This window comes from Danio rerio, chromosome 12 (genome assembly GCF_049306965.1).
Source record: "Danio rerio strain Tuebingen ecotype United States chromosome 12, GRCz12tu, whole genome shotgun sequence".
NCBI lineage: Eukaryota > Metazoa > Chordata > Actinopteri > Cypriniformes > Danionidae > Danio > Danio rerio.
Genome location: NC_133187.1, coordinates 16,764,014 through 16,777,101, shown reverse-complemented (window position 1 = coordinate 16,777,101; position 13,088 = coordinate 16,764,014). Strand labels below are relative to the sequence as shown.

The 13,088-nt window shown below is 32.5% G+C and overlaps 2 protein-coding genes across 3 annotated transcripts in view; both read right to left on the bottom strand.

The window, feature by feature from the left end:
* Nucleotides 1-13,088, bottom strand: part of med1 (mediator complex subunit 1) — a 700,564-nt gene that overhangs the window by 115,368 nt on the left and 572,108 nt on the right. The window lies entirely within an intron of this gene.
* Nucleotides 1,039-13,088, bottom strand: part of adprh (ADP-ribosylarginine hydrolase) — a 47,728-nt gene continuing 35,678 nt past the window's right edge. The window contains exons 7-9 of one of the 2 annotated variants that reach the window (XR_012387539.1): nt 8,935-9,201; nt 8,725-8,885; nt 7,498-8,687 (exon numbers count right to left, since the gene is read on the bottom strand). Coding sequence is in view for 1 of the 2 variants with exons in the window: in NM_001003453.2 (NP_001003453.1) it covers nt 1,394-1,542; nt 8,987-9,201 (364 nt within the window). In the remaining variant the exon portion in view is untranslated. Of the gene's footprint in view, nt 1,543-7,497; nt 8,688-8,724; nt 8,886-8,934; nt 9,202-13,088 lie in introns of those variants that run through there. The other variant, NM_001003453.2, reaches the window with a different exon arrangement.

The window sequence follows — 13,088 nt, the reverse complement described above, 5'->3', positions numbered from 1 at the left end:
TGCAGGCAGTATTGGAGGATTTTCAAGAATACTAATCCGAACTAAGCCAATCAGGACTTTATAGGTAGTCAATAAGATTTTAAAGTATACGATGTTAAATAGGGGGCCAACGCAATGATGTAAGAACTGGAGTAATATAAGGGATTTATAAAGCATAGTCCTCACTTTAGATTAAGTCACAAAACTGAAGTTGAGTTAATAAAGCATTTATTAACATACATAGTAACCATTAATATATGCCTGAATAATAAGACATAACGTTGATTTCAATAGTTTATTAATCATTTACTAACTCATTCTGAATGATCCTAAACCCTCAACTACTCTTAAATACAAATGGTTTGTAAATAATGCAATACTTAGTTTATTTTTCATTACTAAAGGAAGTATTGCATTAAATTATAATTTGTAATACTTTATAACTGCAGCTACAAATGCTCTATTCTTGACTTACAAACATATTTAAAATGTGCTTAATAATTGTATTTTTATATATTAAGCACATTTTAAATATGTTTGTAAGTCAAGAATAGAGCATTTGTAGCTGCAGTTATAAACTGCTTAATGATGTTTATTAATGTAGAGTTAATGCTTAACAGATAATGATTTCACTATTTGCTAATGTTTAGTAAATTATTTATAGTGTGTAGTTATTATACAGTGTTACCTAATAATCTACTTGAGAGGTTATGAATAAGTTAGGGAATAAGCATAAGTAAGAAAATAAATAAATTATGTAAAGAAGAAAGAAATCAAAGGCGAAATCACAAAACACCTTTAGACTCCAGAGGGTTAAGTCTCTTAATCCACCAAGAGTGATATACAGATGTGAGGCTTAAATTGATGTGGATGTTCTTGCATGTTATATATAATATGATAAACATAAAATATATTTATATTTATTTTATTGAAAACAAGCTCAAGCGGTGGACTTCTCCGTCCTAAAAATAGGAAAAGTAGATTCTGACATACCCTTAATGCTTTTGTGCCCTGTGCTTTGGACTTTGCGCCTAGATTGTTAAAGAAGAGCCCTCAGGGTGTTTTTAGAACCTTTTTATTTATTTTTAATTAATTTTCTCCAAAACCTACTAACCACACATACATTTTTTTTCCTAAAAAAGTATCCAAGAACTAAACTTACAGTAAATGTATACTACTAGTGCATAGATGTTAATATGCGACATACACGTAAAATATACTCCAACATTATTTAAGTATATTTAATAAAATTAACTTGATGTATCTATTTTTTTATACTATCTTATACCATTTTTTTAATCGTTCATTAAAGAAAGTTCATTTAAATGTCTATTAACTAGATGTTTACTAGATGTTGCATTTTTTCTGCAAGAATTATTTCTCCTTTTTTGTCTTTATTCAAAAGTCTTCTTTATCAGTGAGAAAGAACATATAGCTTCTGTGCCACACTCTCCAGTCGGTCCCTGTACTCCAAGTTTTTGTAGTTATACAGCGGTACTTCATCTATTCCATGAATCAGACCCCAACAGCAGCAGGCAATCACTGCAGTACTGTCACTGTCACCTGGAAAGAGAGAGGTTTTAAATATAAACAAATGAACACTGTATGAAAGTGAAGTGGATTGTTGTACAGTCTGACCAGTACAGAAACTTTTAGCTTTCTTTGAACAGATTTTCAATTAAAACTAACATGATAAACCAAAACACCACATCTCTAAAATCAAAGACAATCATGTGGCTTCAGAAAGTTTGCAACTAAATAACTAAGAGAACTAAACATTTTCAACGGTTACGATAATGTGTACAAGATGAAAATGCTAAATGTTGTTTACAATTTTTAAAACAACCAAATTGGGGGAAAAAAACAACAACTACCACCAGAAGAACATGACTAAAACCTGGAGATGCAAATTCAATAAACTGAAACAGGTGAAATGTCTAACATTCTGCATTCACAATTTAAACTGCATGTCGTGTTTGTTTATGCCAACACACACAAAAAAAAAATAGTTCAACTAATCAGTGGAGAAATGCATTGAGTTTAGCAATAAATGTGTTAATTTTGACCTGCAACAAGGACTTCATTGCTCTTTCTAAATCATGTTGCAGTGTGTCTGTCAGATCAGCAGACCGCATTCATAACAGTGGAGTAGAGAGGGTAATTACCTGCTCTAGGTCAAAGTAGGCCTACCCGATATTTAAAATTAGAAAAGGGTCAATAATACTTTGGACAGATTCCCAACGCACTGATTTTTTCCCTTTGTGCTGCTAAGTTTTTGAATTTGCCGCAGATACCAGAGAGCTGCAAGCTGTGTCATCAAGGGCTTCATTCGCATGACGGTTGAGCAAACGCAATATTTTGAACTTGTTTTAAAATTCACCGCAAATATCATTCGATTTTCTTTTTTATTTTGTATATAACTGACCAACAAAAAAGTCTTTGTGTTTTAAAGTGGTAAAAAAAAACAAAAAACGTTTTGATGAGTTACTGCCACCTCTCCCTTCAGTCGGTGACATGACCAATCAGTCATTGGTCTGACACGAGAAACTTGCTTGATGGAAAGATGACTGTAGAAGATTTATTTCTGAAGCAGGACCATACCGTGAGAAGTACAATGTCTTAAAATTAATTCTGATGCTGTGCTATTGTTCATAATCCTATGTTTTACAATTTTTTTATATAGTAAAGTATACCATGTTAATTACTTTTAGTTCACAATAGTTAATAATAATACCATATTACATAGTAGAATTTATCAACAAAGTTGTATATACTAACTAACTTTGAATAGCCAACTTTTAGGCAGAGTGCTAACTGTGGGCACAAAGGTTGTTTAGGATGATGAGATAAGAAATTTTGAAAGTTACATTTTAAAGGTTGCACTTTACACTTTGTGCAAGCAGAGATGAAAGGGACCTTGTACTCAGACTCACCGCCATCTGGTGGCCTCAGGGTGACAGAGAACAGTGGGCAATATTAGTTTCAGCTGATATATATATATATATATATATATATATATATATATATATATATATATATATATATATATATGCATACAGTTGAAGTCAGAATTATTAGCCTCCTTCGATTTTTTTCTTCTTTTTTAAATATTTCCCAAATGATGTTTAACAGAGCAAGTAAATTTTCACAGTATGTCTGATAATATTTTTTCTTCTGGATAAAGTCTTATTTGTTTTATTTTGGCTAGAATAAAAGCAAATATTTTATATTTTTTCTCTAATCTACAGAACAACAGTTAACAGAACAAACTATTGTTGTACAATTACTTGCCTAATTACCCTAACCTGCCTAGTTAACCTAATTAACCTAGTTAAGCCTTTAAATGTCACTTTAAGCTTATAATTTACAGTCATGATGGTAAAGGTAAAATAAATCCATTATTATAAATGAGTTATCAAATCTATTATGTTTAGAAATGTTTTGAAAAAAATCTGCTCTCTGTTAAACAGAAACTGGGGAAAAAATAAACAAGCGGTCTAACAATTCAAGGGGGCTAATAATTCTGACTTCAACTATATGTAAATATATATATATATATATATATATATATATATATATATATATATATATATATATATATATATATATATATATATTAGGGGTATAACGGTTCGCAAAAGTCACAGTTCAGTTCGATACGACACAGTGGTCACTGACAGCATTGTGATGAATAAATGAAGGATTATATAACGTTTAAAAATTCTCAAGCTTAAAATATGTAGATGAGGCAATCACTGTTTCCTAAAAACCTTACAATGAATTACAATTAAGCTTTACAATGAATGCTTTAGTAATTTTAAACCAATCCTGAACGCTGTGTTTGGTGTTTTTAGTTGCTTAATGCTTAAAAGCCTCCTAATTCCGCGCATGTGGTAAACATGTTGCTGTGAAAACTGGTCGCACAAATGCTCCAAAATATATTTTGACATTTTAATACATAGATATTGTGACACATAGATAAAATTTTGGGCACACATGCGACCAAAACGGTCAATTTCGAGCACCGTTTCATATCCACAGCTATAAATGTACCGAAACCAAAGTGCTCCCAAACGCCAGACCAGCTGTTAGTTATAGGAGGATTACATTAATCCTTACTAGTTATTTTGTGACCTAGAGCAGCGTTTGCCTGACTGGAGTAGTGTTTGGATGTGGGCGGGGAAGGCAGCATGTTGCCTGTCACGTCATTTGGGATGCCTTGTTGTGCGTTGTTGCACTGAAAACTTTATATTTTGTACACTTATTCTCTTTTATCTTTTAAGATATTAGACTAAATCATTTGTTTGTGTGTATATATATATATATATATATATATATATATATATATATATATATATATATATTTGCACTTTATTTTAACAGACATTTTAACATAATTTTATGTTTTTTGTTTGGCAGCCGTAGCTGAAAGTCATTTGACATTTTTTTTACGATGTTTTATTATTTTTTAACAGAGCAAGTAATTACAATTTATTACTTTAATTTTACGTAATTTTAAATGTACTTCATAAAAAACAGGAAAAAACACTGTGTAAACAATATGGCAATTTTATTGTATAAAACAGACAAATTGCTGTAATTTGTCATTACTTATATAGTACATAAAATAACAGTCAAGCTGTTAATTTACAGATATTGTTTGCAATTTTTACGGATTTTTGAATGTAATTTAAAATAACAGAAAAAATACCGTAGAAGTAATACTGTAATTTCCCTGTATAAAAAACAAAAATGTCAGTAATTTGTCTTTAATGATAAAGTACCTAAAATGAAGTCAAACTGTGAATTTAGAGAGATTGTTTGTCATTTTACTAAGTTCTACATATGATTTTAAATGACAAAAAATAACTGTAAAAAAATTAGGGATATTTTCTGTAAAATTAAGTTGTTTTTTTTTTTTTTACAGTGTAGCTTAACTACATTTCTCAGTAGTGTGGCGGTAGCGTCGCTAAAAAGCTTTTCAGTAGCGAAGCTATTTTATTAGTGAAGTAGCGCAGTAGCGTCCACACAAGCTAAATTTACATATCAGGGATCCATAAGTGACAGCACGGACATTCACAGAGCTGTGAGGCCGGTGTCCAGCTGGCGAAAATAAAATTCCAAATAATGATGAGAATTGTGATTTCTTCTTCTTCCTGTTTTACGGTGACAACTAACTTTTTGGTGCGTTACTGCCACATCTCACTCTGGTCGGTGAGATCGCCAACTAATAGACCAAATACCATGTTTGTAAAAATTCAGGATGCAAGCAAAGTCCAGCATTTCTAATTAGGTCTTCACTTCATTCAGCTGCCTTTTACGCCAAAGACTTCTGCAGTTGGCATCAAAGCAGTGTGGTGTATGGTAAAATTGATCGAATTTAGCATCCTACCGCACAACACGACATATATATATATATATATATATATATATATATATATATATATATATATATATATATATATATATATATATATAAATATATATATATATATATATATATATATATATATATATATATATATATATATATATATATATATATATATATATATATATATATATATCTTTGCTTGTCCAATATTTTTATCAACTCATATTTTATAAAACACAAAAGCCATATATATGAAATAAATAAATACAAACTTTAATCTCAATTTAATTTCTGTATACTGTCAATAAAGATATTTGTTAAGTTCTAAAAAATACACTATTCATTCATTTATTTTTCTTCGCATTAGTCCCTTATTTATCAGGGGTTGTCGCACTGGCATGAACTGCCAACTATTACAGCATGTTTTATGCAGGAGATGCCTTTCCAGCCACAACCCAATATTGGAAATCATCCACACACAAGCATTCACACACACTCATACACCACAGCCAATTTAGCTAATTCAATACACTATTCACTCAGCCTATGTTCAATAATAAACATAACAAAAACTGCCTGCAAATGCATGGGTAAATCTTCAAAGGGAAAAGTGAACTTTATAACCTCATTCACCTCATCCTGCTTGCTGTTTCACTATCTAAACAATGAAAACACAATACAAGTCAAATTTGTTTTATTTTGATATTATGATTAACAGACACCAAACAGCATCGTGTAGCTATATATTTATATGAGCGTCATCTTCACTCTGCATATTTATAACAAATCAGGGCTTATATAACTGCCTCCTTTCATTTTCATTGAAAAGAACAAACTTTACCACATCTCTTTTGCAGAATTTTTGTTTTAATAATCAATAATGGCCATTATAACAGTATAACGTACATTAAATTTATATGATAAAGGTAAGCAATCAGTCAATGTGCCGAATCAGTGTAAGTGGCAACATAAATTAATATATTAGCTTATCTTTGCACTCAGCCAAAACAGAGTTACCTGAGAACAAGTGATTCAAAAGACATAAGAGTTGTTAGATAGAGACAAAAAGATGAATTCAATATCACATTTAACAACTATAGTGAGATGAGATCATCCAGCAGATGAACTGTCTGACATGCACTATACTCTCACCTGGGGTTTATGCTCACCCGCTGAACTACTGGCTGCAGCTCTTGGCAGAGAGTGTGTGGTCACGTGATTTGCGTTTTTAGCCGTGTACTAGAATGAACGGAGAACTTTTTAGAACCGCTAAATGAAACAGCGGTGTATTTCCTGCGATTTCTCTGCGCCTCCCTTGCGTTTCTTCTCTCTGACTCTTGACTATTTTGACAAATACACACAGACAACGCACGCTCACACAAAGTTCAAAATAGGAGTTTGTGATTGGGCCAGCCCATTGTCAATACAGAAAAGAGTACTGTAGACTACTGTAGTAAAGGCTAAAGTAATTTATTGTAATTGCTATTAGGTCATGATAGTTATTAATGATACTACATTATGTAGTGTAATTTATAAATGAAGAGTTGTAAATATACACATATATATATATATATATATATATATATATATATATATATATATATATATATATATATATATATATATATATGTACACACACACACACACAAAATATAATGTGTATTCCTAAATATTTCCCTTTTATATAAATTACTATAAGACTTTTAACGTGCAATGCCTGGTTTTATTGGAATTTTTGATGTTTGCCTCATATGATTCATTACAGTTTTATTGATTACTAAGATATGATAGACTTGGATTTAAGTTGCTTTGATTTCAAAATAAAATTGCAAAACTAGAGTAGATGTATTTTTTTATTGCAAACTGCACAACTAACTAAAACTTAGATTTTGTAACAACAGTAAACAATGTTTTTTATATAAGGTGTGGTTTTGTGGTGGCTGTACTTTAAAAATAAATCAATATAATATTAATTTAAATGATGAAAGTGCTATTGTAACGTCACACCAGCTTGGTATAAATGCTTAAGTTAAAGTTAAAATTATCCATTAGAAACTTAAAATTCATCAAAAAGTAATCAGATGTAATCAGTCACTTTTCTTTTATAAAGTAATCGAAAAGGTACACTACTTATTACATTTTAAATAGGGTAATTTGTAATCTGTAATCTATTATATTTCTAAAGTAACCTCCCCAACACTGCAGGTAATATTGTACATTTGTCAAAAAAAATTATCAAGTATGTTTCAGTAAGAACTGTTCTCTTTGAAAAAAATTATACCATGTAATGATTTTAATTTGTTTTACACAGATATAGATTATTCATTTCATTCTAGCACTTTTAAAATGAGTAGACCTTGGTGAACCTTGATGCCTACTCCTAAACAAAGGGTATGATAATTAGTTTCTTAAATCTTAACAAGTGATATTTTTGAGAAACCTCATTTTGCAGAAAAAACAGATAAATACATTGAAAAAATGTATTGAGAATCTGAAATCATTCACTTTGTCACTAGGCCAATAGAAAACTGACCTTGTCATTCAACAACAAATAAATAAATAGAAGCATTTTTTAACTGATTCTTATACTGAATATATTTATTCTTTAATAAGTTATAAATAACATAAAAAACATTGAAACATACAATGAAACAACATATACTAGGTGTTTATTTGCTTAAGGACAGGTTGTGTTAAACTTATTGGCAATTAAAATAGAGGCAACAACTGCAGTAATGGTGATCCACACAGTGACCATTATTGTTTATTTAAATTAGACTTATGTTTTCAAAATAAGAATTTAAACATAATTAAAACATATTTTGACTTTGTGACATTATACTGCATTAATCATTCCTGTAGACAGTACCTAACAAAATAAAACTTTGCAGAATAAAAATTTTAAATCATTCTTCACCAGTAGGTGGCAGATACAAATTAGTAATGATCACCAGTGAAGCTTGGAGAACAGTGAATTGTGCCATTTTACGTTTCTATTGAAACCAAACAATCTACACATTTGGGCAAATAAAGTGAAGTACAAGTATACTAAATTAAGCCAAGTTCCAAAAAAAAATGCTTTATATACTTAATAACTGCAAATGAGCAGTATTTTAAATAAGCATATACAAATAAATGTATAATGTAATAACAAATGCATATAATAAATAAATAAATAAATAAACACAAACTTTCACATTACTTTCCTTAAGAAGTAACACATTTAGACACTTTTTAAGTGACTTAAGATTGTATTACTTTTTCCCCAACACTGCAATTAAGATCAACATCCCGTTATATTTTTTCAGATAAAACTCCAAATGTTATACCTTTCTCATAATACTTAATCATGACTAATAGAATAGTTTACTGGACAGGACTTCTAGTTTCATTTTCAGAACTGCAGTCTCAGTCAATAAAATCCAGTCAAAAACAAAAGTGCTAATCAGTAAAACAAAAAAAGTGAAAATTGTTACCCCAAAATGTTTTCTGTCTGTACACATAGTATTGTTGTTGTTTTTTTTATTACTTCTAAACATGTTTATATGGGCAAACATTCTCAAGAACAGAACTTAACTACAAAGCAAAAAAAAAAAAAAAAAAAAACATACTTTATAATCTGAAAAGTTTACCTCCATGAAATCCTGCTCGACTCATAAGTTCCTCCCAGTCTGAGCCAGCTCCTAGCAAGGCATCCAGAGCAATCATTGGAGCATCATGACCACTTCGACCAGCCCAACCTGACAGGCTAAAGCTTTTGTAGGCTTCATCTCGTTCAGCTGGCCCATAATTGTCAGGCCAATTAACTGGCCCAGTTCCAGAAGACAATGCTCTGAGATCCAAATACCTTGAAGAATAGGAAGATAATGAAGAGAAAAAAAATTCTGGTCAGATAAATGTTGTTTTTTAGAATGCCTATATTTTTTTTCATATGGTTAAACTAACATGTTTGTTCATTCTTTCACCAGCTCTATTTCGGCTTCTTTAATTCATTTTCACATTTCCTCTACTCTTTTGAATATATGCTTGATTGTGTGTATTTGTTTAGTCATAGTTTGTCACCTTACCTTAATAAAACTTTTTGTCCAGCAACAAAATCCGGTATCAAAATAGCAAATGCACCATAAGAGATGAGACTCTGCTTGGTTTATTCTCAAAACACACCCAAAACTCATCAAGAGAATAAGCACAACCCTGTTAGATCATGCGCTGCGGCATACAGCGTATTTTTCCATCTTTAAAAATAGCAAAAATTTATTCGGACACAGCCTTAATGTTTTTGCACCCTGCACTTTAGACTTAGCGGCTAGATCATTAAATTAGAGCCCTCTGAGGTTTACTCTATCGCCTATGATATAGTTTGTCCATAACAAACACCATGTTTGAACATAAAGATATCCATCAGTGCACACTGCACCAGGACACCCTGGGCCGGAGGTTGATAATTGATTTTGTGGTTGTTTCATATGATCTCCAGCCGTATTTCTTGGATACTTGGATGAAAAAAAGCCAGAGCTGTCAACTGATATCTACCTGCTGGCAAAGGAGGAGGCCAGACAATTAAGCCCTAAACATACTGAGAGGGTCATCTGTGAACGTCTTGCTGAACCATATGTCAGAGAGGTTTTCAAAAAACACTTTGAGCAGATCCCGAGGGAGGCTAGAGACATTGAGTCTAAGTGGTCCATGTTCTCTATGTTCACCAACCTGGTGTTGGACACCCCAAGTAAGGGATGCTGTCAAGCCAAAGGAGTCCTACAAGGAATGGCTGGCTTGTGGGACTCCTGAGGCAATGATTGATACAGAGGAGGCAAGGGTGCTGAAACACAGGCGGTTGTGGAAGCAAACACACAAGAAAGGGAAGAGTTCAAGGAGACCATTGAGGAAGACTACAAGTAAGTCTCAAAGAGATTCTGGCAGAAGTTACAGTTTGGTATTGTGGCGATCAAGACACATGTTGTTTAGGCTCCACGTTATTACATGTAATTTCTTCACAATACACCCTATTTTACTAGTATATCAAATTCCATATACCATTCATTTTATTTAAAGTCCACGTTTTCGGACTATCCACTTAAAATTGGCAAATCAACAAGGACAGGTTCAACACCCTCGTCAAAAAAGCAGGAAAATGGAAGATAATGAACTTGCATCTTTGCAGCTCACAATCGAGTCTCTAGTCAAGGACCTTGAAAAAATTCAAAAAGGACATGAGTGAAGAATTCATTGAACTTCTAAATAGCTTACTGGAACCAATTCCAATACTCTGACCAAAAATTAGGTAAAGGCTCTTCAATTGAAGCAGACTAATACGGATAATTCACTTTTTGGCTCATCCTTCAAGTGCATAGGGACCCACATTGCAAAAGACTTTTCCTGGACTTTTCCACCAACAACTCCAGCCTGGTCAAAAAGGCTCACCAGCACCTATTTTTCTTAAGGCAACTTGAGAAGAACCAGCTTTCATCAGCCGTCTTGTTAAACTTCTGCCGCTGCACAATAGAAAGCATCCTGACCAATTGCATCACAGTCTACTATGCAAGCTGCTCTGTTACTGAGTGTTAAGGCATTGCAGCGGGTGGTGAAAACTGCCCAACGAATGACAGGGACCACACTGCCAGCCATAGAGGACATCCAGAAAAAACATTGTCTGCGATGATCACGCAGTCTTCTTAAGGATTCCTCTCACCTTGCTCACAGACTTCCATCTGTCAGGCGCTTCAGGCTCCCCCGGACAAAAACCAGCAGACTGAGAAACAGCTTTTTCCCCTAAATTGTCTCCCTTTTGAACTCTGCCCCGCACTGACTCTTTTGCCCCCCAATACACCCCCCACACTCCTGTAACTTACTCCTCACAATCACTGCACTACTTAACATGTGCACAAATACATTTAACAATTAAAAATTGCACATATTCATTGTACTACATTGCACTGATTCATTTATTTGAACTGTACATACCCACTGCACATGGTCATTTGTAATTATGTACACATCCACTGTACATATACATTTGTAATTATGTCTATCTATCTGCACACAGACACTGTACATATTTCCATTTATTGTAAATCTCTGTTCATAGCTAACATAACCTGTATATAATGTTTATAGTACATCCATCTGTAAATATCACTATAGTTTTTTTATAACTGCACTTTATAACTTATACCTGTATCCTGCTCTAGCTGCTATTGCACTGCTGGTTAGACCTAAACTGCATTTCGATGCCTTTTACTTGTACATGTGTAATGACAATAAAGTTTAATCTAATCTAATCTAATAAAGAAAACACTAGTCAACAAGGAGGACCTGGTGTCTTGTTCAAAGCACCAAAATATACAAGTTGTAGGGCTATCAGAAAGTATCTATAGGAAAGAACTCAAGAGAGTCTACACTCTCTTAACTTCTCGGCAATAATCTAGAAGGACCACTGGAGCTGGACTGCACCCAGAGCCTCCACCCAAAATCTTGTTTCCACTAATTATCAGATTTTACTGTTACATCATTAAGGAAGCTGTCATAAGATGGGCTAAATCCCAATCATATCTCACTAACAAAAGCCAAAAATTTTAAGATGTATAAGAATTTCAGTGCAGACATGAGCTTATTCTACAAGCAAGGATTTGGAATGCTGTATCCAGTTCGCTTCTGTGAAGCAGATCTTTGAATACCCAAAAGAAGCAGTTATTTTACCAACAGAAATTTCCTGCCTAATCCTGGCACTGCAGCATACATGTTTAAAAGTCTTATGCCACTGGTGCCAATGATTTTTATTTCTTACTAAATACAAAGTTATTTTTATTTATTTTGTCAATTCATCTAGTGTACTTATCCTATGTATCATTTTTCTGTTATTAGTTGACAATTTTTACATGGCTAATCGGCAGTGTAATTATAAGTTCTGGATTCTCTTGCTGTTTGTATTGATCTACTTCCACCACTCCTTTTATTTCTCTTTCATCCCTCTCATGTACAACCTTTTGCTTCATTTGACTCCCAAGCCCATCTTTTTGCGTTTTTACATAGTGTTTTATCTTTGCAAAAATATAAATTACCAGTCCTAAAGCTAATAAAGGGAGTTTGCCTAGTTATACTGTTAAATTTGTGACTTGCAATGTGGGAAATCTGGGCAGTCAAATTAAAAGATAAAAAGGGTTTTCACACTTAAAGAATTTGTCCACAGATATTGCTTTTCCTCAGGAAACCCCTTTTAGAATATGTGACCAGACTAGACAACGTAAAACATAGGTCCACTATTTTATTACACAAACATGTAAAATTTCCTTCAGACCATGTATTCTCTAATTTAGGTGGGCGCCTGGGCGGATTGTAATTGTTTTAGGTACTCTGTACCAAACACATGTTAACTTAGTGTTTAAGCTCTTATAACATCACCACTTTTGTTAATACACTTTACTCTTGCCAACCAAATTTAGACAACACCTTATCTTAGGTGGAGATCTTAATTGCACTATTACCTCAATTCTGGACTGTTCACAACCAAATACATCAACTCCCACATCAATGACTAGAGTGTTATCCTCTCTAATGGATCAGTTAGGAAGAGTAGATACTTGGCTCTTCCTCAATTAAACTGCTATATATATATATATATATATATATATATATATATATATATATATATATATATATATATATATATATATATATATATATATATATATATATATATATATTTATGTCCACTATGTTTATTAACTTGCGTGGCAA